Below are 24458 nucleotides of genomic sequence, written 5' to 3'. Positions count from 1 at the left end.
GTAACTGAATACATCAATAAATAATACTGAATAAAGTAATGATAAATTAATGATAATCCATGTTACACTGATGCCACAACACTAAAAGAGAAATATATCACCAGTGGCCCCTAGAGCCTGCAATGTTTATTACATCCCACAGTACAAAAGTTTTAGACAGAAGGAACAAGATGCTGATGCCAGAGCCTTTTCCAGTTATGTGGTAGGAAAATGTAAGGTTTGTCCCAAATGATAGGAAAAGGGTCATTAAAATCAAAAGAATCTGCACAGAGTTAAATAGTAACTACTAAATCAATAATATGTGTACACAATGCAATGTGTAAAGTGAAGCTGGTGCACCCGAACCAGCCACTGGGTGGCAACAAACAGCCATCAATGGTGCACAGATTGTCTGCAAAAGTCCATTTAAACAAAACAGTTGACCTGCTGTCCAACATGAGGTCACAGTTTTCTTTAAAAAAAAACACATAACCCAGGGGAGGCTGTTATAGTGTAAATAACGAGCATTAATTAATAACATTAATGTGGTTAAGACCAGCCATTCACTGATGATTTTCACTTTAGCATGAACAGTCAAAGGAGTCCAGAACAAAGAAAGACATTTAATACAGCTCTGTCTGCAAATCATGCCTGTCTAAAAATACAGAGAAAAGTATTATTAATATTATTATTATTATTACTATTATTATTATCATTGTTGTTGTTGTTATTATATATTTTTTTATTGTGGTGTTCAGTAACACACCCACAGCTTCCAGTGGAGAGGAGGCGGAGCGTCTGAGCGCCTTTTGTCCAAAACAGAGAGATCTCCACTGTACAGCTGAGACTGATGAGGGGAAACGTTGTCTGCTCTGAAAGTCTGGCCACAAAGTTCCTCGTTTGGTTTATTACTAAAACAAGGACTTCGGGTAAGCCGTAACACATGTAGCATTTGTTTCACTTGGGATGGTATATTTGCTCTTCGAGTAGACGAACTTTCGACTGAAGGCTAATTGTGTTTTGCTGGCGCTACTAGCATGTAGCTACTTTACAATGCGATGATATGTTTGCTAGTGGCTATATGCTGTAAAAGTACAGTAAGTGTCAGAGTGAACCGCTGTAGTGTTATGAGGACTTTTTTAAAGAAAGGGAGGGATGATGGATGGACAGTTGAATCAGCAGCCGCACCAGTTTTCAGTCAGTTTTTGGCCTGACGGAGGAGCTCACACGGGTGGCACTTTCTTCTCTAGACTGATGAGCAAACAAGTCCTCTCTCTAAGCTTGCTTCATTATCACCCTCACAGGTTTTTATCCAGCTGGGAGATGTTTGCCACAGCTGCCAGGAACTTTGTGGAGGAGGTGGATCAGGGAGGTTTGCTGATCCCAGTGTCCAGCCTGAATGACACTATTGGTCTTCTGACAGTGGTGGTGAAGCGCAAGCGTTTCTGGTTGTGGCAGAGGCCCAAGTATCTTCCCACTGATTTTAACCTCAGTGATATATTAACAGGAGACGCACCCATAAAGCCAGGTAAACATCTTCAGTATATTAATGAGTTGTGTTGATTTATTCTTTTAAGATCACAGAAAAACCTAAATGTTCCACTGTCCGCAGGTGTCATAGAGACAGACTTCATCAAATACAATGGGACATATGGTGACAACATTCAGGGAAACCTGGATGCAAATTTTGTCCACTCCAACGTGAGCCTGGAGGGTAAAGACTCTTCCAAACTCCAATCATCCTTTGGTAGTTTGAAGAAAGAGGAAGTGGATGTGCAGAAGCTGCTGCGAGACTCCAAAAACAGGTTGGTTCCTCGTCTGTTTCCACTGTCCAGTTTCATGCAGTTAAAATGAAAGAAAAATTCTGTATTTATCACCTGACAATCAGTTCGTTAAAGATCTGCTAACAGCAGGAGTGATCTTTGTCCAACCCTAAAGTTGCACCCACAGCACGAGGCTCGGTTGAATATTAACGCTCGCAAGAAGATTTCTTGTTTTGTTTTTTTGTGTTTATTTGTGCCTACTAATTTTAAAATTCACTTCCCGTTGTCTGTGTAAATTTCATATTTCCAAGAATGTTCCCTGTGAAACATAACACCGGCGTTTTTGTGAATTGAATTGTCTCAGGTTCCTGGACATGTCCCATGGTCTGGTCCAGCAGACGAAGGAGAAGCACAGACAGGTGTTTGGGATTGTGAAGGAGCGTATTGTGACCACTCAGCCCTGTTCGGTCATAGAGGAGGTGCAGCAGGGAGCACAGTGTGGAGGAGGACTGAGCCTCTGCGGGCCTAAGAGCCCAAAGGTGCAGTATTGGCACATCACAACAGAAAATCACTCTTTCACTGTTATATAATCAACATCTGATAGTCCTGGAGTTACTAGTGATGAAATAATTTTGTTATGCCTACTCTCCCTCACTACGTTTTGGTATTTCCTCCTCAGTTAGTGGTATCCTACTTTTCCCAGAATGAGTTTCAGTTCTGCATGCAAAGCTGTGAGCAAACACAGCAATATTCTTTCTAGTTAAGAAGTGACATTTGTGCCATTTTATACTGCACATTCTTGCCAACTGTTGGTGGAAAATTAGATTCCTCTTCCTCTTTAATAATTTGGTTCCTCTCTTGAGTTGTGCTCAATTGTTGTTCAGCCTAGGGAGAAACCTTTTTGATTCAGAGAGACTGAAATCGAAACTGGGCGTTAACTGTTCATGTCTGAGATAGATGAAAAGGTTTCTTATTTTAAATTCCTTTGTAGCCACGTGGGAGATATCAAATCGACTCAGATACACCAGCAAGTCGGTCTACAAATGTACCACGCATCTCCAACAACTATTATTCAGCAGTAATACATTGTTTTAGTGGATATTTCCTTTAACACACAGAGTTTTGTTTGAATGTGTGTGTTTGGTCTCACATGTCTGCTGCAGGTTTCATTGAAGGATAATGGGAGCTTGAGTAAAGACAGTAACGTTACCATGGAGATTCCCGTCCATACTACCATTGCCTATGCTCTTTTAGAGCTAGAGATCAAACATGATGGACGCTATGGTGAGAAATCATTCACTAAATCCACACATTAACTGGCTAGTCTTGTGCAGATTTGACAAGAACTGTTGGTTAAACTGCTGTTACATTTCATATGTGGGTATTTGAAATGCAAAGTGTTGTATTTTCCACAGATCTGTGTCTGATGTCAGACACAACTGGAGGTTTTGAAGTAGATGGCCCTGCTCAGACTGGACTGTCCCGTGTCTCGGGAGCTTCTGCGTACGCCTCTGAAAATAGCCGCCTTAGAGAAGGTAAATTACTGTTTTCTCTCTGCAGCCGTAAAACGTCTGAATGCAGATTATTATTATTATTATTATTAGTGTTGTAGCTGATGACGTGTTCAGAAAAGCATGTTGTTTTCAAGTCACAAAGGGCCTCTAGAGATTGGAAGTCCAGTGTTGTCTTATCAGAACAGTGTGATAACTGTCTTTGTGCTTTGACCTACATTATAAAGTCTCTTTAAACCAAGAATTCATGTGGTTTGTCTACATTGTGCTGTTAATTTTTTTTGCCTGGTTCAGTCTCTGTTTTTAGTGACCTGCTGTATAAAGTGTGTCCATTTAGTGTTTTATTTTTCCATTGGCAGAGCTGGCGCAACTGAGGGATAATTTCCAGCTGCTTTCAGCTCTTCCTGTCACCACAAGGTCCTCTCTGCTCCAGCAAATCACTAAAGTTATGGAGGACCGAGGGGCCATCAGTTCACTTCAGTGTGTGGTAAGCAGGACAGAGAGGTCACTATTATAATGTCAAGTTAGCACTGGGAACTTCTGTTAGATCGGCTTTTAAATATGGGTGTCTTCCTCTGTCTCAGCTGGACCAGATGTGCCTGGATAAGAGACCTGCCCTGGGTGATGTTTCAACGACAGACTCTCAAAAGCAGAACTTCCAAGCAATTCTGGACCTTTTGGAGCAGTCTGGTCAGGTGGAGTCAGCTCAGGCAGGCCAGTCCACATCAGTTCTGACAGCCCTTCACCTCATTACCAGCGCCATGGATGGTGAGAAAGCTGTGCTCTGTGCAGCCTTTATTACTTAGCCCATTACTTAAGTGAAGTCCTCAATCTGTGAAGAGTTCCCACTGCATGCAGAATGTCCTGAAAACCTGATTTCCTTAAGGTCTGTTTTTATCCCATATCTGGGTCTTTGTCTTTCAGAGATGACAAATGATTGTCTTGCTGTCTTGGGAATGTGCTGCAGCCTCACAGTGTTACAGGCTCTGGAGCTACTGGTTAGTGAAGTCAGTTTTTACAAAGATGAATTAAACTTTTTTTTTCAAATTATGCATCACATTGATTTAGCTGCCATTTTATCTTCCTGTCACACTTGTTCTAGGTGCAGTGTGTATCGGGGAAGGGAGAGATGCCTCTAAGCAGCGCAGGCCTCGCTGCACTGACAGACGATGTCTATGAAAAGACTGAACATCTGTTTGCGTCCTCTAACGTGTCCCTGAAGAGAGACGTGGACACGGTGGAGACAGAAATAAACCACCAGCCAGGAAACCTTCCTCTGGTCCTGTGTATCGCTGTTAGAGGTCTTGCCTCATTGGCCCACGGTGATTGAACTGACGACGCCATTATATCCACTGGAAACTCTAACTACTTCACTGGAATGAGGTAAAGGGGATCACATCGTGTTATTTATCAGTATGTTTTACTCTTTTTGGTCTTCGAAAACACTATTGCATTTTACTGTAGGTTAATTATATAAATGTACTAGTGTTGAAACAAGTAGTCAATTAATGCTTTAGTCAATCAACAGACAAAAGTCGATCGACGACAAATTCAAAAAAGAATTGACAATTAATTTAGGTCAGGGATTTTAGACTGTTGGACAGAACAAGCATTTTGAAGACCTCACCTTAGGCTCAGGGAAATTTTGAGGTTATGTCAAAAAACAATTAATTGATTATAATTTTGAGATTATTCAAGTACGGGATAATACCCAACAAGTTGTGCATTACTAAAAGTTAATCCACACCATCAAGTCAATCAAAACCTAGAATTTTCAGTGGCCATGATGAAAAATAATTAGCTGCCGACCTGAAATATACTATGATATGGTCACAACCGAATTCTGATTCATGTCTTTGATGCATAACTTTTGATTAAAATATTCAACTTTGTATCTGCTGGTGGCATCAGCTTCAATATACACTATTCAGGATTTTAGACTGAATGAAAATTACCGTCTGATTTTGGGTAATGCCACGACAGATGAATGTGCCTAGTATCTGAAAGATGCATCACTTTTTTATTATGTGCTCCTGTAATTACATTTTATCTACAGTAAGATTTGTACAGAATTCTCATTTGTCAGTGTCATGAAAACCTCATGTTTTAAAATATACATTAATGAATTATTTGATGTAGTGTCATGTCTGTGGGATATCTTGTACCACATTCTTTGTGGCTTCAAATTGTCTGTTATAATTTACTTCCTCATTTTCCTCTGTTAAATATTTGTTTTTGTTTCCACGCAAAACCATGGCATTGTCCTCCAAAGAGATGAATCTTCGGAGCTGTTTTTAATGTAAACTACAAACCTCATTGTGAACCACTTGAGCACATTGGTGTATGTATATTTAAACTTTAAACGTCGTTTGATTGCACACCCGTCTTAATGCACACTGAATGTGGATTACTATTTCAAGTTTCATATTGTGAGCCTGTAAACACTATTGGAAATGGTTTGGCTTGGTGTGTCATTTTTGTATGTTTATCTTTATGCAAAAGAAGGAAAAAAACATCATTGATTGTTATTATTTTTTTCTCTGCAAGTTTGCAAACAGTCAACACAACAAAGCAAAACTACAGCGGATCATTAGAAAACACCAGTTATTTATTTGACATCTGAAAATACAACTTTTCTGAAATCTTGTAAAATATACCTTTTTTTTAAGTCAATATGAACTTTATTTAAAACAGTTAAGTTTTAGTAATATCACATCAAAAGGGATGGTTCGCTGAGATGCAGTACCCTGTTCAAGAGTCCTGTGGAAAGATTTTCTTCCAAACAAACACACACAAAGCACCATATCGACGGGTCTAACAGTCAGAAACATGTACATGATCGAAATGTCTGACAAACAATCAACACAATTAATGTAATCTGTTGTGCTTGACTGAAAGAGAAATAATGGGTGAACACTACAGTATTACTTTTCTTTCTGTACAACATCGAACAGTGACTGGCATGACATTTCCCATTTATGAGGTTTAACTGCAAAGACGCCAGGGCATAACTGAAGCCCTGAGGAGGAAAAAGATCTCAGAAATATGAAGCAACTCTACATGAATGAGTTTGAAAGTTTTTACAGTGGTGACAAAATGAGATGAATTATTGGAGGCATATGCACTGTAAACTGTGACACTGAGGTATCTTTCTTTTCAATGAGCAAGCCCTCCTCATTTCTTCACAATAAATAACCTATCTTACATACAGATGTAAAATTAAAACGGGACATGACAAAAAAAAAATTGCATTTGCTTTTAAAACATCCTGACACAAGGGGCCAGTATTTTCTTCCAATCCACATGAATAGAAAGAATTCTTTAAAAAATATTTTGCCAATAAATAAGTACACTTCCTGTGTGTTGTGAGTTGCATAGTGTGCTAGAAAGGAATCTGGCAATTCATATCAAGGTGACTCAGCTTTATGATGCAGCTTTGTGCGAAAACCAAATTCACACAGAGCTGATGTCCAACACTTTGTCCGTGTGTGAAGTACAGTGTTGAATCCTCCGTCCCCTCAGGTTTCCCCTTTCATCCCAGGCCTTGCAGCTTGGACAGCCACGTCTGCCCAGCAGGGAGTGAAACATCAGTAGACCCAGCTCACTGGAACCCACTGCGGCTCTATGAATAATCGCTCCACCACCTCCTGCAGCTTGTCAAAGGCCTTGTCCAGATTGTCATTGACAATAGTCAGGTCAAAGTAGTGGCTGTATGCCCGGCGGATTCTGGCACTCTCGTCCACAGTCTTCTTCAAATCGTTCTCCTGTTGCAGAAAAGAGATTCAGCCCGTTTGGACGATGGAAGCAACAGCATGAGTAAAAACCACTGAAATGTCCATCAAGTATTTATAAATCCTCTGAAAACTTACCGTGAGTAGTTTGGTAGTAAGTCCAGCATCTATCACAGCTTTGTGCATAGCTCTTAGTGTGTCCAGTTCGGGAGCAGCAATAAACACCACAAATGGCATAAACTCAGCAGTCTTCAACACTTTCAGGGCCTGGGCAGAAAATATAGTGTCACAACCAGAGCTTTAGGGAAAAAAACATCTATACACACAATCTATGTGCCTTTGCCTAACCTGGGGGTTCACATCCAAGATGCAGGTACGGCCTGCATCCACCACTTCATGGATAGAGTCGATCTTGGTGCCATAGAGGTTGCCATCGTACTCGCCGTGCTCCAGGTAACGGCTCTCCTTGATGTCCTTCTCCATCTCTTCCCGCGTCACAAAGCAGTAGTTCTGGCCATCTCTCTCCTCTTCCCTCGGACGGCGTGACGTGACTAGAGGTAAAAGGTAAGGAGCGGTGTTACATGTACCCTGGCAGGAAATCTACTAGTTACCTCAGCTGTCTGTCTCATACTCACAGGGTACAGTGGTTCCATATCGTAGAGGGTTCATGACAATAAGTCTGTTCTTCAGGCTCCGCCTCCCAACTCCCTGGGCCCCAATCAGAATCAGCGTTTTCCTCTGAAACGGCGGCATCTTGGCTACTTCCTCATAGATCTGCAGCTCATAACGGTCAAATTCTGTTCAGGGCAATACACAGGCTGGATGAGTACCATATTGTCATCTATGGACCTGCAACTTTCCAAGAAAGATTAGAACTAGTGGTAAAACACACCTGCATTCTTTGAAGTGAGGTACATCATTTTTTTCTTCTTTTTCTTGGAAGTGCGAGTTCCGCAGAGCATCCCTGAGACAAATAATACAAAGTATCACCACATGGTGGTGCTAAAGGCAAGGGTTTTCTGACTGTCATGACAACAAAACAAGAGCAGCTGAGGGCATGGTCTGAGTGTAGTGACCTGTATCAGAAGTGTCCCATTCTTTTCTCACAAAAGCTTTCCTCTTCTCCTCCAAGAACTGACTGGGGATGAGACCAGTGGCTCCACCAACAACTTTGCGTGCCTACGTGGAAGTAGTTGAGAGATGATTGGTTTAAATATTTCACATAGAAAAGGAATACCATCACAAACATCTTCCTCCTCATCTTTAGCTGCCTCTTGCAGCTTTCAACAGTCAATTTTTACACCCCACTTCTAATTAGCTGTGCAGCTCTGGTCAAAGCAGCACTGTCCTTCATCACTGCTGAGCAAAATGTGCCTACTCACCTGCCACCAGTTGGGGTCCTCCTTGTTGACTACATGAAGGATGTCTCCCTTGGAAAAGGCCAAGCCTGCCTCTTTACAGGGGATCAAGTTGTCTGTGGCCGGATTATAGTTGAAGTGTGGCTTCAGATAAACCTACAATTTAGGTTGTCAACAAGATATCAGACAACTAATTTATACAAACAGCATACACAAGATTGAGCAATACCTTAAATCCCTATTAAAATATATTGTCCCGTATATTGGTTCCTAAATGATGTCCACTTCCCTTTACACTCGTCATATTCAATTAGGCAGTTATATTTCAAGCTCTCATGTTCCCTTTCCCAACTGCTGCCGTTATCTGTGTTTACACTGTGCTTTTTTTCTGTGTCACGTTTGATGATTATTAAACAACTCTTTCAGTATCAGATTTTATTGTCTGCTCTGTATTTGTACTTTCTGCAACTTTGACGAGAGACCAGTGTGAGCAGTCAGGAAGGTTTTTAACCAAACAATGACATGATCAAAATACAGTTGTTGACAGATTCATTGCATGTCTATCAGTGAATTTTTACTACCTGGGCGTAATTCACAAGAACTCTAACCCTACCTGAAAGCACACAAACAAACAGTAGAATTGGATCATTCGATCCTCCCCTGCACAAAGGTCAGTGTTTGACATAACCCCACATACTGCTCCTCAGTGTCAGCTGCTGTGTGTGCCTGTTACTGTAAGAAGGAGAGGGGGTGTCCACTGCATAGAATGGTGTATGCCCCAGATAGTGTGTGAAGTGTTATTAATAGACCCTCTCTGGGCTCAATTTTCAGAAGCCTGGTATTCTGAGATCACCCAGGTCAGGCAGCTCTCACCCAGTCCCTGACAGGTACAGTACGACTCCTAACAGCCTTGTACACCCCTTGACTAACACATCAACATATCCTGTACACTGAGCAAAAACACCTAGTACTCAATATTACAGATTTTCCTGTGTAACAAGATTATTAGTTTCCCGCAGGTGAAAAGCATGACAGGAACACATAAAATGCAGCCTCCTTTGTCCTCACCTGTGGAGGTGCCGGTGTGTCTCTGTAGCTGGGCAAGACCTTGAGTGTGATGCTCCCACTGCAGTCCCTCAGCAGCTCCTGGAGTTCATGGGGTTTGCTTCCGACCTCACGACCGTTCACCTCGCGGATTATGTCCCCTGTGTGCAGCATGCCCTGCCTGTCAATCGAGCTGCCGTGCAAGATCCGTGCTATCACCATCTCTCCCCGCTCCACGCGGAACGTCACCCCCTGAAAGAGAGTAAGAGTCATTTAGTATCGTACATCCGCACTTCATAAATCACACAGGAGGTCTGTTTCATGGGTCGGTCTGTCTGGTTGCTGTGAAAGAAGCAACTCATGTTGAGTTACTATATAAAACTGAGTCACGCTGTAATAACAGATGGCCAGTGAAAGAGGACATGAGTAAAACACTTCACAGCCCAACAGTAGCATTACATGTTTCCTCTGCAGAGCTGTGGTGGATATAAATGCCTGGCTAACTTACCAGTGGTTCCCCAGCTTTCTTCTGGATGCCAATCATCCTGACAGCATCAGCTGGCATGAGTGAACTCGTCAACAAGGCATCGCTGTTCACCGCAGCGTGGGGCATTTCATAGCACTTTGCAGCCACTTTGTCATGAGCCTCTATCAAAGACTGAGGCATAAAAAAAGAGGAAGGAGAGTGAGACAGAAGTAAAACTAAGTCTGGTTCACAATCTCTGTACTTTAAAAGTACATTTCCGAAACCTTTTTCTGAGCAAGAAAATCAACAATCACCGCTATCATCCACCAAAATAATAAATGTGACTGACACTGCAACACGCATTGGATATATTACCATGAAAGACATAAATCACTTTACCATACACATTCCTTTATAAAAAAGAGACTGTTATGACCGATGACAGATGACTAACTGATATATAGAGAAGATAAGTCAGTCTTCTTACCCTAGCAGCCACAACATAGCGTTAGCACTGGTCAGAGACTACAAACTGCATCAGCAAATGTGAAGATTTACTGAAACAGTAGGTGACACAGTTTTCTCCCCCTGACTTTACCCACATAACTCAGCCTGCTATTGGCCCAAGGGAATACACCCCCACTCTCCCATGTCACAGCTTATAAGTGGTCGAGAATAAAAAGGGCGACAAAGAAGCAGAGCTGCCTGACTTCCTGAGCTGCTGGCACTTCAGAGAATGTCAGGCAATGGTTGGTGTAAAAAGCTCCGACATCCACTCCCACATGATTAGCACACAAACTAGACCATTCACTCTACAAATCTCTGGTCTGTTCACCCCCATTAAACCCAGCAACAACTGTATACAAGATGAATGATGTCCAAGATACCTTAAAGTGAGGCTCCTGAAGCAGTTTGACAAGCTCAGCAGTGGCAGCATCTTTTTCTGGCAGGTTGTTCAGGGAATCCAGGATCTCTGTGACCAGCTGAACATTATCATCCCGCACAGCTTGTAACTTGACTTCCTCTAAACGCTCATGGGCCTACACACACACACACACACACACACACACACACACACACACACACACACACACACACACCAAACAAATGACCACTTTATCAACCTGTTTGTGGAGAGCTTGAAGCCAATCAACCTCTTCATTTGTGTTAGGGATGGGAAAGATTTGGTTAGAGTTACAAATCATGATTTCTGAACCCCAGATCATATGGTTTATCCTCAACTGATGTTGCTATTGTTGTGTCCACATACTGTACATCCAATAACAGAAGCAAGACACATTGAAAATGCCATGTTCTTGTGACTTTTATGCTACATAGTAATGGCTCTTGAATCAAACTATTCCTGTGACAAAAGGAAATTAACAGCTCAATATACAGTTTATATTACCACATTCAAGGGGTTCTATTTGATTTGACATTACACCAGAAACTACATACAGGCCCATCTAACAGGGGAAAAATATCTATTAATACCCAAGGAAAGCAGTGCCCTGTTTGTTAGAAATGAGGACAAGAGCTTGCCTTTGTGACAGGTTTTCTATGGAAATCATTCTATTCATAGATTTAGTAGATGAACCTAATGACCTCAATCTGCAATCTGATTTTTTTTTACTGTTATGTAAGCCATTTGCTCATCATGCTGTCAACCTCTTTTAGCTATGTGAAACATTGATTTAACTGGTGTTAAAAGGAACGTTTTTTGGAGGAAGAAATACTACCTTACGTTCTGGAGAATGTTTTACATTCCTGGGTAAAAACTACAGGAGGTGTGCTGTACCACCCTGCACAAAGCAAATCTGCTTGTTCCTTCTTCTTTTTCTTTTTTTTACAAATTTTTGCCTTTATTTGATAGTGACAGCTGAAAAGAGACAGGAAAGGCGGGAGAGAGAAAGGGGATGACATGCAGAAAAGGGCCCGGGCCGCTGCAGTAAGGACTCAGCCTTAGTAAATGCTACGTGCTCTACCAGGTGAGCTCCCAGGGCACACTTGTTTCTCTCTTCTAATGATAAGCACAGTTATGCCTCACACTGGCCAGGAGACATTTCCTGCCTGTAATTTAAACCTCGACACCAGAACAGAGGGCACACTGCAAGATTAGTTAACGTCCCACGGTAGCACATTACAAGATGCTGTTTGTTTGTGGTTACACAAGCGTGTTCAAAAATCATGTGTCTTAGAGAGAGAGAGATCTCGGCCTGAAGTATTTCTCAGTCCAGCCCACAAAAAATAAGCATTTGCCCATTGCCTACTTAGTTGAAACATGTTGTTGAGCCTCATAGGGTACACTGCCAGGAAGAGTTAAGTCATATTGGACGTGTGGTGACATGTGACACTTACTACACCTTCATTTCCTCTGGCTCATAGTGACATTTGCGCCTCTTCTTGACTAGAGCTTGATGAGCAGCTAATGAGATTACAACTGTGTGTCTGGGAGAACAACGTAGCTCTGGAGTAGTTTAAGTGAGTGTGTGTTACCTTGGCAAGGGAGCGGACGATGGGGCTCTCCATGATGCCTCTGAGGAAGATGAGGTCAATATCTTTGGCTCCTGTGCCTGATGGCAGGTCTTTCAGGTTGTCCAGTACCTGCTGCATGGCTGAGGGGGAAAAATACAGGTCAAAAACTGGGCGAACAGAATGCCAACCACTCTCTTTACTTCTTATGAGCTTGCAAATTACTGCTTTGTGAATGCAGGCAGAAATGTTATGACAAACAAAGTGCATTGCCAGTAATGAAAATAATTAAAATTCTGAGCCAATGAAAACACTGGTGAAAAAAAACAACAACAAAATGCGACTATAATAAGAGCTTACAAAGCAAGAACAATAAGTGGACAGTCAATCAATGGGCCAATTCACAGAGAACATCCCTTATTTCCATTGCAGCAGAAACAAGCACACAGAGTGACAAAGGAATTGTTCTACTAACAGATCTGCCTTGTAAGGCTGAGAGCACACAGCAAAAAACTGGAGCCAAAAATCCTGACACATACAGCCAGTTGTTTGATTAATTAGTCATCTTGACACAATAAAATTAATAATATCTTTATTATTGCTTGCATCTGCCTATTTTTCCAGACAGTTTGAAAATAGAAGTAGAGAGCAAGGGAAGCCAAAACATTTGGCTGTTCTGCAAGTAAATCACATGTAAAAAATAAATAAATAAATAAAACATTGTTTTTTTTGCTATGTGTGGTTATTGTATTTCACAGGGAAACAAATGAGACGGCTCAGAGGCAGCATCAAAAACACCCACACAACAATCTCTGGGTAGTGGGCGCATTACCATTCAAATGGTAATGAAATGTCAAATATTAATTTCTGTACACAACATTGCAACAGTTCCTGTGCGAAAGATTAGTTAGGACGTCTGTCTTTGATAGCTTACCTGTGCCAGACTTTGCATTGGCCACAGTCATGTTAAATATTCCTCAGGACGGTGAAACTCTCTTAACACGGTCAAAAGCCGCCCAACTGCCCGCTTACAGAAACCAGAGCAACTGGATGGCTGGAGAAGGTAGGAAACCCGCTCAAGTCAGTATACTGTCCGCTAAGATCACCACACTGTACAAGCCATGTCATGACATGAAGCAAGCTGACATTTACTAACATGTGTTGTTGTTGAACAAAGGCAGATACAGTAAGAAGCATGAGACACAAAATAGCACAGAAAACATTTGCCTGTCTTGGTGTTTTTTGTGCATGTTAGCACAGAGGGCTCTTATGAAAGAAGGGAATGACAAAGAGGGCCATTGAGTGACAAAGGATGAGTCTACCATCCTTCTGGCTTAAGTTTGTGCCAGCCACACACATGGAGGCCCCTGGGGACTCTACAAACATGATCTCCAAACAGACAGAGTCAAAAACAGCCCTGCCAATGCCTTAGTGGATAGGTGAACAAACAAATGTATGGGCTTTTTGAGCATAGGCAGCCCCATTTAACTGTTAACTGTATAAACAACACAACACACAATGTCAAATCCACTGCCAAAAAGAAATAAGAACGACACAACTCACCTACGAACTGTGTTCAAATCATTAGTGCAGCACTCCGACAGGGAGCCCCACGTTTTCTACAGAACTCATCTGGCACTTCTGGACTAAAAAGAAAATGGAAAGAAAAAAAAGATAATATTCTCAGTAATTTAGTGAAATTGTTGGCAGCCTACAAACCCTCCTAGGTATTAATAAAAGCAGCTCATGCAGGTAAGTAAGCGCCTTTCTTCCACAACCTGACTTCATTGCCCAGACTTCTCCTGTTAATTCAGTAGTATTGTAATACAGCCATCATGATTGGTCAAGTCAATCACATGACCAGTGCCTTTTTAAAAAGATGTGTTCCTTCCACCAATGCAGATAAAGCTCAGCTCAGACAGACTGGAGTATAAACAGTGTTCTGTGGATTTAAAAAGCTCAATGTTGTTACTAAAAGAACTTTTACATTTTATGGTACAACATTTTGTGGCTTATTTAACTGAATTACTATGAAGTAGCTTTATACACAGCATATTCCAGCATATATGCAGACACATGCATGGTTTTCAGCTATTTGTGTCTAATATGTCAATGTTCTCAAAATTTATTTAAGACAACAGTTTCCAAGTTGTTGAAGTACATCAAGAACAATTCATAATTTAAATTACCAACAATATTCCTTATAATTAAAGAATAACATTGAGTTAAAAAATAAAACATAAAACAGGCAAACTGGGTTTTTTTTTATTTTGTCCTCTCTTCTGCAGTCATCTCGTCGTGGATCTTACAAAGGCTCCCTCTGCCTAACGCCGATAGAAGTCATCTAACTTATAATGAAGGTCTAACAGATTTAGTTTATCCTCCTCACCCCGACCCCCACTTGGAGCTCATTCACATGTCCCCCGAAGAAAGGGGCTCAGTTTGGGCAAAAAGCACACAGTTGTTTGAGACAGTTAACGTTACACCGCATATCAACCACACGAGGAGCAGCCAGGTGGGAAGTGAACGCTAGGTGCTCATGGTGGCAGATAAGTTACTAACTAGTAGTTCTTGCTTCATGGAAGGACACCAAAGTAACCTAACGTTACAGTGGAGCTAAACCAAAATCAGCCTTAAAGAAACGTGTTGGCTGCGGTGATTTATATTTGCTGTCAAGCTACACGCGGGGCACTGGGCACGTGTAACCGCTTCCAATGTGAGGCATTGGTATGCAATTAGCGGTGGTAAACACTAGTTTTAGCAGTAACACACAACGATCAGTTATTATTTGATATATGTTAAATTGCAGCTACATGTTGTCAGGTCCTCATTAGCGTTAATTTCACCAGTGCCCGTCCCGTACCAAGTTGGTGCTAGCCGTTGCTAGTTTGTGGCTCATATGTAGGCAAGTTAGCAATGCTAATGATTGCTAGCAAACACTGGCATGCGCTTACACATTTAAACTATCTTTGAGGCTGACAAATATCCTTACCACAAACTAAAAATGAAGCCAACTAATTTCGCTTGTTAATGTTCTTTTGTGAAATGGTAGTAGTGAGGTACAGTTAGCTGCAAGTCCAGTAATTAGCTAGTAGCTAACAGTAACATCATGTGGTTCCGACTAGCTAGCTAACGTTAGCTTGGTGAGCAGCGATAACCGAGAAACTAGAGGGTCCCATGATGAGACTGTGGCTTAAGTGTCTGGTAATGAATGAATGATACTTTACCTAATTTATTCATTATCATCCGGTCACGCTTTCATTCTTCCCTCCATTTCAGAGCTTCCTAATTCGCTGATCACTTGCGCAATAGTAACTTGTGCATTTCCAGTGAGCCTGCCTGCGCCCCTTGCCTCAGTTCCCCGTCCAGACAGACTGTGCCATGCTAATGACATCCAATGCCTTTCAAGTTATATGTAACCCATTGAAATCCTGCACAACCCAGCCATGTAATTTACTGAAAACTTGACCATAAATAAATACCGGTAGTTAAGAAAAGGTGTGCTCAAATAAACTGCATCCATGGTTTCATCAACCATTGTTTCCCCATCAAATCCAATGACCCCTAAACATACATGTGAAATACCCTCTGGCTGCTTTTGATTGTAGACTGTACACACTCACTGCAAATTGTGAATTGACAGACCAATAAAACTATTTGGTCCCCATAAAATCAAACATACAGGAGCCCTTTGACCTTTTTCTATTTGTCCAGTTACAGGGACTTCAAATCTGTAGTTTTGAAGTTGAAAATATGCCAAAATTAGAAAGCTTTGCTGATTCTACTCATTGTCAGTGGAGTAGTGCTCTGGCAAAACATCATGCACCATGTAAATAGCTAGTATTGCATGGTAAACTACATATTTAAGAATTCAACTTTGAGGATGCACTTACCCCATGGGGAAGATATACTGTAGATCTTGCTACCATTAATGGCACCTGTAATATACTATCCCCCACATCTGGCTACAAATAATCTCATTTGGACCATCCATCAACTGCTGAAGCTTCTTTATAGAGGACCAGATTTGCCAGCATGCACAGTTATAGATAGCCAGTAGCTTGGACCAGGTGTCATAACAGAGTTAACCAAATTCTCAGTGCTGCGTGATTCGCTTTTGATGTATCCAGGTCACTTGACAGGATTAAACTGTTAATCTGTTTTCAGGCAGGGTGCAGGTACATCTCAGCAGGCTTGATATAACAGGTGAAATAAATGCAACACTGGTGTGCTCAATTTACAGCTAATTTATATTTTACTCTCACCCAAATGGCACATTAGCAGCTAACATGAATTATAAGCTATTTGCCCCACTTGAAAAAATCTCAAAATATCTAGATACTGGACTACCAATAGAGAGCGCTGTTACTCCATCAGTGAATGACACACAAGACATTGTTCAATATACCTATACTGTAGATACTAAACAGGCTAGGTAGTAATAATAAGCGCTTGTCAAGCCAAGTGAGTAAGATGACGGGCACACTCATCAAAAGTGTGTTTTAGAAACACTGGCAACATTACACACCAAAGTGTATGCATTACACAATGTTTATTCCATGCAGCACAAGTTCATTTCATGTCAGTAACAGACATGGCCGCACCTCCGTGGTAAAGTCAGCCTGGATATGACAGCTCCGGCAGCGTCACCACAATGGCAGCCCATCATACCTGCAACATAAGGAAGTTAAGTAAAAAGTGTGTTTTTGACAAACATTAAAATCCCTGTAAGATGTTTTCTTGTCCCTATTTACATATCAGAAGAAGTATAAAGAGTATTAGAAACATCTCATCTCGTAGTAAGATTCAATCAAATACAGTACCACCACGAACTACAACCTTAGAAATCAACACTTCATTGACTCAGTGTGAACATTATCAGCTCATCTCATTTTACATGTTTTGTCATGCAAATCTATACATTGCATAAAACTGACATAGACAACACAAATTAGTGTAAAAAAATGTATAAAAAGCAAGCTAGCACTGAAATGTTGAAATAATTTACCCAACATAGTTTGTTCCTGGAATACTCTCTGTGCTCTCCCTCACCAACACATCTGAAAATACTGTATCGGGGGTGTCTCTTTTCCCATACCTATGCATAAAAAAAGAGTCAAATGTCACATGTCAATACTTCTTTGCATGTAAGTTTAAAACTTTCTGAACCTACAGCATTTTATAGAAATTCAAGAACTAACCTCTGTCTTGTAATGAGATTGATGTAGTGTCTTAGTGCAGAATAATATTTGGCAAGCTCCTCAGGTGGTGCGCCTTCCCGGGGACTGGCAGGCTTGGCTGGATATGCATTTATGCCAGAGTGAATACAAGCCAGCAGGCAGAGAGCCAGAATACTCAGCGACATCACAGTGCTGGAGCGAATCCTGGATCACAGGGAAAATGAATAGTCAAAATGCATAAAAAAGCGATATCACAATACCAAAATCAAAAATAGAAGCTCCATATTGGATTTATACTCCACCATTAAAGCTGCCAGATCCAACATTACTTACTGACTTTAGATTTAAAAAATGTGCCTTTAAATTAAACAGTGAGAAATAAAAAAAAGTTTGCTTACATTATAATGCAACACTTGAAATTACTGCTGTAGTCGGTTTTCTCGCTGTTCAAGGCACCTCTGTCAGATTCCCAACATTGTCCGTGTTTTATACAGTGTGTGTCAGATGGGGAGGGAGGGTGATTCCATTCACTTTTAGGGTACTCCTGAGAAATATCTACTGCCTCAGTAGTTTAGACATCCCTGCATGTCAAGACATTGAAACAAATGGAGACACTCAGTTATTGTGAAAAGACCAAAACATGTAAATTGTCACGGCATTAGATTCATTAAAATGTTCATTATTTGACTTGATGGTGTACATGTTCTAAATATACAGCAGATGGTCAACATGTGCTTTGAGGATTTAATTATTCCTAAATTACATTACCACAAATTTGACACAATCTACTCCTTTGCAGCAAACAATGAGTTTAATTATACATAAACTCACAGAGGCGCACATAATTGATTCATATCAATTTGCAAAGTTGTTATTTTATCTTTAATCATTCTTGTTTTTACATTAAGCACACTAGGAAGGCCTTAAATGTTTGAAGGGTAGAAAGCAGTACACTTGATCGCAGCAAATTTCCCTTTTGTTCAAAATAAATAGATAATTTTAAGTGGAGTGATGTTGGCAAAGTACTGGCACAAGCGGAGACAAACCTTTATTAAGTTGGAGAGTCCACTTCTCAACCAGCATGACAAGTCTCAATAAAACCGATGGTGCATAACTTCAGATGGCTGATGATGGTCTGTTGGTTTCACATTAAGATGAAATACGTTCCCCAGCTGTTTGGAAAGATGGTGTTTTTGGTTTATAGAGAAAAGCAGAGGGGGTCTGCATCAAGAAACAAAACTATTCATTAATTTAATTATGCATAAATAATCTGAAATGTATAATCCAACTGTTAGAATTAAAAGAAAGGGCAGCTATAGTCCTTGTTATCACGTGATGATAGAAGTGTCTTTTTCTGCAGGGTCTTGGTATAATACTTAGAATACTTACTTGTACTCAAACTCTAATAACTGTTCCATTCTCTTAAGATTGCATCTTATGTATCTAATCTACATGAATGCAAGACAGTGGCACTGTACCTCCACTTCACACGCTACTGACTGACATACAGTTGTCTTAAGACAATAACTAAACCACTTTGTCCAAACCAGCAAGCAAAGCTCCAAATTACACCAAATCCTACAAGAATGGGCAGTAAATCGCTCAAACCAATATATTTTCAATTCCAGCTGATAGAGGGCACAAAAAGCTTTCAGACCCTAAATGGTGAGATGACTTTAATGGCAACCATTTTCTTTGAAGAGCACTCCACTGAAATTTGACAGTAGATTGGTGCTGTTGTTTCCAATGACAGTCATATGAGAACTCTATTCCAGAGCTTTGCAGAGAGTCTTTGCAGGGAAAGTACACAAACTAAAAACCTTCACATTATACACCAAATATCTGGATCTTGCTAGAATTAGTTCTTTCATTCAGCAAGAAGTGTTTGTATTTAAATACATTTATTTCAATAGACAGCACAAATCAGAGTATCACTCCCAGGCTATCCTGTTGATGGTCAATCAACAAATCTGTCAACATGAATGCTCCAAAATGTCTAGAGAGCAAAGTAATGAAACACTTTCAAAACTGAAATGAATTGGATATGCAGTGAAGAATATAATTTCCCTTTCTATTCCTCCACAGAAGTGACTCCTTGTTCCTACATGAAGAGCTTAAGGAGTAGAATTATCAGTTTGCATGCTTGTAACAATAAAAACAAAAGAAAAAAATAAATAAAAATATGCAATTATACTTTACTGTTATATACTGGTCATACATGATGAAGAACCATTCAGCCTTTATTTCTGAAATAATGGATGTGCTGTATGGAGAATGGAATTATTAATAAATGCCTGATTTAAATACTTAGTTGCATCAGCCTGCGCAGTATCTTGCTGACAAATGAGGGCCAGGTGGATAAAGCACAGAACCCTTCAAGTGTCATGTCTGATACGGTTGATGTGCTCTCTGGTAATAGATGTCATAAAACACCCTCCACTGAGAGAGACTGCAGCCAAGTGCCGACCCAGCTGCAGGACACAGACCCATATCAAAGAACCTAAATACTCACTTCTTTTACTTGTTTTTATACTGCAAATACAATGGTGGAACGCTAACAGCATAGAGGGCAGATGGGCTCTTAGCAGAGGATTGCAGCTGAAAGTCTTGGTTGGGGGTTGTAGAGATAAATGATTTATTCCCAGCCAATTGCATACCAGGGAGTAATGAACAGCTACCGATTAATTTGGTCTTTTCTTTGTGCAACATATGATTGCCATGCACATCCACAGATGGAATTATATCTGCATGCGGGATAAGCTTTATACTGTATGTTTCCACTTTATTAAGCACAATGAAATGAACAGTTTTATGCCACCTTGTGTTACCTTATACAGCAATGAATCCACTATGCAAGACAGATACTCTGCTACTGCAGTTTCCAAAAGCTAACTAATCTCCCTTTTATGCACAAGCTCCTCCATCATAGAGTATATTAACACAATGGCCATTAAAGGCTGCACAACAGCGGGTAAAATGGCTGTGCAGTTAATGAGAACATTAGCCACAGTAGCAACTTTTGAGTCCAACACAGAATCTTTTTAACTTGTTTCAATTTTCCCTCTAGAGTCATTTTGCCAGTCCATTAGAAAGCAGCTGGTTTCATACTGTGACACTAAAGGTCCAAAGGTGAAGCAAAGGATTGCAATAATTGGTTTTGTCTTCATCTCACACGTGCCACCATTATCTCTACATAGCTGCAAATAGTGCAATTTAAAACAGTTATTTGACTGTCTTTTTGTTCAACTATAAATGTATGATTAACAATAGTTTCTGTGGGTTTTTGATGGTTGTTAAGCTGGAAACTCTGTTGTGAAGCAGTTGAGATTCACTATTATCCTATTATTGTGAATCATTATTCATTTCCAGACCATGTAAGTACAACAACACAACCGCAAGGCACAAAAACATTCAAATAACAAGTCCTGTCACGCTCTGCGAAGACATCTCCTGCTTCATTACATTTTTACATTTAGCTAATGTTCTGATCCAGTATGACTTACAACAAGTCAATGAAGCGGAATGGTCATTTGCTCGGACGTTATGAGGGTATAGTGTGTGAGTGTGTGTGTGTGTATACACTCATGTAGTATCTGTGCTTGTGTGACAGTGGTTCCACCTTCAGGCTCTGATTCTCCACAAAAAAGCAGGTATTTGGAGCTTCAGTGTTTATTTCAATGTGATGTCATGACAGAAACGTCAACGTTGTACAAACATCAGTGATGGAAAAATGTTCACCCACCAGTTTCATGATGTAATCAAAACACACAGGACATTTTTTTAATAGCATAGCACGGTATCCTAAATGCTGGTTATTTGCCAGCGAATAAACAGTTGCAGATTGTAGAAGCTCTTTGAGTTGCACAAGTGCTGACCGACCCACCTGTGAGTTACCAATTCACTGAGCAATCTCCTTCCAGGAAGAAGAGAACTCAGCACTTACATGTGCTAAGTTCTCTTCTTCCTGGAAGGAGCAATTGGCTTGTTTGATTTGGTTTAAAGCATCAATTGGAATGGGCTTGTTTTGGTGACCCCACATAATCATTTCTTCGGAAAAATGTTCTTAAAACTTGCTCTTCACAGACAACAAACTGCTCAGTGAATGGGAACCACAGGTGGACGGTGAGAGAGTGCACTTACTGTAGTCATGTGCTTTTTTGAAAATTCCCTTTTCATGAGACTTTATTCTTTATCTCCACATAATCTCACTTTTTAAGTAAATATATCAAAGATGTATAATAAGAAAAAGTGACCACTCTTTGCCATGAGTAGTATTTAGCTACTGGTTGGTTCAAATGTTAAAAAGGCTCTAAAACACCAATCTGTGGCTACAGCAACATCATCTTTAGATGCAGACACAGAAAAGTAGTTTGTTGTTATTGTGCCATTTTATTTCATTTTATTTTGTTATAATTTACTACCGATGTCTTTTACTCGCCATTGTTATGCCGTTCACTTCATTTTGTACAGCACTTTGGTCATCTCTGGTTGTTTTTAAACATGCTATATAAATAAATTTGATTTGATAACCTTTTGATAATGTTTTTAATGCCTTTATACAACTAAAATTAATCTTAACAGAGCAAATGAGCAATTATAAAAACCCTATCATATTACAAGGAAATATTTAGAGAAACATTTTAAGATATCTAGAGTGGTATTAAAATATATATTTTTTTTACCATCAAAATATGTTAAAACATACATATTTTATTCAGCAGACTGAAAAATCATTCAAACATAATGATGTCCATTTGACGCCCTGTGATGGTCGAATAATATGAAAAAGAAACCTTTTACTTCTACTCAGGGATAGGAAAGGATGCATCCAAAGTTACAAAGAAGTAGTAAAGTCTGTGTACAAGAAACGATGACTCGTCTTATGTCGTCACTTTGTGACTTCAACATCATATATAAAGTCCTCTGGTAGCGTCTCAGCGGGGATGCTCTTCAGCTGCTCATCAAAGATGCGCAAAGTCCAGAGTTTCTCCAGTTCATACACTTCTCTGGTCTCTGGCAGCATGAAGTGGACAACCATGTTCCCTGAGACGGGGAAAGGAGCAGGAAAGTGAACACCAACTGTCTATCTATCTAAATTGGACATTAGAAGAAAGGATCTCTAAGTTTTACATACCGAAGTCAATACACATCCAGTCCTCTGCATCCTTTCCCTCAATCTTGATATTCGGCTCTCCGTCTTTCTTCAGAAACTTGTACTAGAGAAAAAATCATCCTTTGTGTAAGTTTTAAAAACAAACACAGGTCACACATATCAACAAAAGAAAACAAATGATAGTTACCACTTTGATGGCATAAAGTGCCATTGCGCGGAGGTGTCTCGGTGATACTCCGCTGACAACAATGAAATACTCTGCGTATTTGATCTGCTCTGGTACTTTAATCACACAGATGTCCACTGCATTTTCCTGACGCAGTAGAGACACCAGCACGTCCAGAGTGAATTTCTCAGAGGATCCTGGAGAAAACAAGGGTGGAACATTTTGTCTGACAATATTCAAGCAATAAATGTGACTCAACATTTATGAATGCTACAGTATATCTTTTATTCTCATTACATGGTAGCTAGTGAAATGCAGCTCTAACAATTTCCCAGAGCCCAAGGTGTCTTTTTTATGCTTTATTCAACAAACAAAAACCCAAGACATTAAATTTAGGGTTGCTACAAACTACTATTTTCATTATAGATTAATCTGCCAATTATTTTTCTCAATCACATATCATTTGGTCTGTTAAATGTCAGAAAACAATGAAGACAAGCAGCAAATCCTCACATTTAAGAGGATAAAATCCTAAAATTTGATTCTTTTTTTCCTCCCTTGAAATTACTTCAATTATCAATCGATTAACAAATGAGTTGCTGATTAATTTTAAGTCAACTGACTAATTGATTCCTGAGTCAAATTACTATAATATAAAACAAGGAAAAGGAACATATTCTCACATTTAACAAGCTAGAACCATCAAATCTTTGGCACTTTACCTTTAAAATTACATTACAAAAACAGATAACGAGAAATATGTCTGTCGATCATTTAATATATTAGTAACTAAAAAAACAGCTAACAGTTACTTACTTTGACTGGGGGCACTGCTGACACTCTCATGTAATTCCTCTTGACACGAGCCAGTGCTCCTCTTTGAATTACTGCTTTCACTACACATCTCTGAATAAAATCTTTTTGCGTCTAGGTGATAGGTGGATACATGATTCGGATATGAGGATACATTTGTTGTAAAACGTCGAGGCAAACACTGACTGTGACAGCGAGCACTGGGGAACGAACAGACGCTTCTTAAAACACCCGTGTGCGCCAGTAAAACGCTGCTTTTAAACACCGAAGATATCAGTTTCTTGGAGCAACTGAGAATACTCATGATTTTAACTTTTAAAACATCACAATATCACAGGTAATGCTATCCACGAGTCTATCAAGGGCTAAAAACAGGAAGTGACTCTCGTCCTTGGCTTTTGATTGGTTCGTACGGCTTCCTCGTTGGTTTCTGGGCCTGCAATAAAAGAAGAGTACCCCCTATAGACCACAAAGGATATTGACCTCAGAACTCAGGTCGTTGATTTTGTATACGAGTGTATTGCATACTGAATTTCAGGATTAAGACTTTGCCTTAGCCTGGTGATACTGCTTTAAATCTGTAAAACAAAACCTTAATATTAGTTATAATATATGATATGTCATTCACTCATGTCATCTGGTAATGCTTGCTCATCCTGCTTTGTGAATTGTTCCTCTGAGCAGCAAACATCTTTGACAATCTTGCTCTTAAGACAGTGACTGAATTGTTTTATGTGGTAAATTACTTCTCCTGTGTCACTGTGTCAGATGGGCATAGTCAACTCATAATTGATGGCAAATGAAAAGCAAGAGTCATGGTACAAAATTAATTCTTTACATTTATTTCTTTAGGAAAAAAAAT

At 40.0% G+C, this 24458-nt stretch overlaps 3 protein-coding genes across 3 annotated transcripts; 1 reads left to right on the top strand and 2 right to left on the bottom strand.

Annotated features, from left to right (window-relative positions):
* The first annotated feature begins 806 nt into the window (after positions 1–806).
* gsdmeb (gasdermin Eb) lies at positions 807–5710 on the top strand. The gene is made up of 10 exons (XM_070912000.1): positions 807–908; positions 1284–1507; positions 1592–1784; positions 2107–2281; positions 2906–3026; positions 3158–3277; positions 3613–3740; positions 3838–4021; positions 4178–4251; positions 4356–5710. Exons 2-10 carry the CDS (start codon positions 1303–1305, stop codon positions 4581–4583), a joined length of 1428 nt encoding a protein of 475 aa, XP_070768101.1. The 5' UTR covers positions 807–908; positions 1284–1302; the 3' UTR covers positions 4584–5710.
* Positions 5711–6840: 1130 nt separating this feature from the next.
* Positions 6841–13961, bottom strand: pals2a (protein associated with LIN7 2, MAGUK p55 family member a). The gene is made up of 13 exons (XM_070911532.1): positions 13888–13961; positions 13259–13378; positions 12349–12467; positions 10740–10892; positions 9895–10044; positions 9411–9638; positions 8367–8498; positions 8061–8163; positions 7877–7948; positions 7620–7781; positions 7333–7535; positions 7123–7251; positions 6841–7017 (listed from the first exon to the last, which is right to left on the bottom strand). Exons 2-13 carry the CDS (start codon positions 13287–13289, stop codon positions 6841–6843), a joined length of 1659 nt encoding a protein of 552 aa, XP_070767633.1. The 5' UTR covers positions 13290–13378; positions 13888–13961.
* Positions 13962–22258: 8297 nt separating this feature from the next.
* malsu1 (mitochondrial assembly of ribosomal large subunit 1) lies at positions 22259–23934 on the bottom strand. The gene is made up of 4 exons (XM_070912560.1): positions 23600–23934; positions 22805–22980; positions 22639–22720; positions 22259–22547 (listed from the first exon to the last, which is right to left on the bottom strand). Exons 1-4 carry the CDS (start codon positions 23898–23900, stop codon positions 22393–22395), a joined length of 714 nt encoding a protein of 237 aa, XP_070768661.1. The 5' UTR covers positions 23901–23934; the 3' UTR covers positions 22259–22392.
* Between the last annotated feature and the right edge of the window lie 524 nt (positions 23935–24458).

This window comes from Enoplosus armatus, chromosome 9, assembly GCF_043641665.1.
Source record: "Enoplosus armatus isolate fEnoArm2 chromosome 9, fEnoArm2.hap1, whole genome shotgun sequence".
Lineage (NCBI taxonomy): Eukaryota > Metazoa > Chordata > Actinopteri > Centrarchiformes > Enoplosidae > Enoplosus > Enoplosus armatus.
Note: the sequence above shows the minus strand (reverse complement) of the source record. Positions and strands in the feature narration are given on the sequence as shown.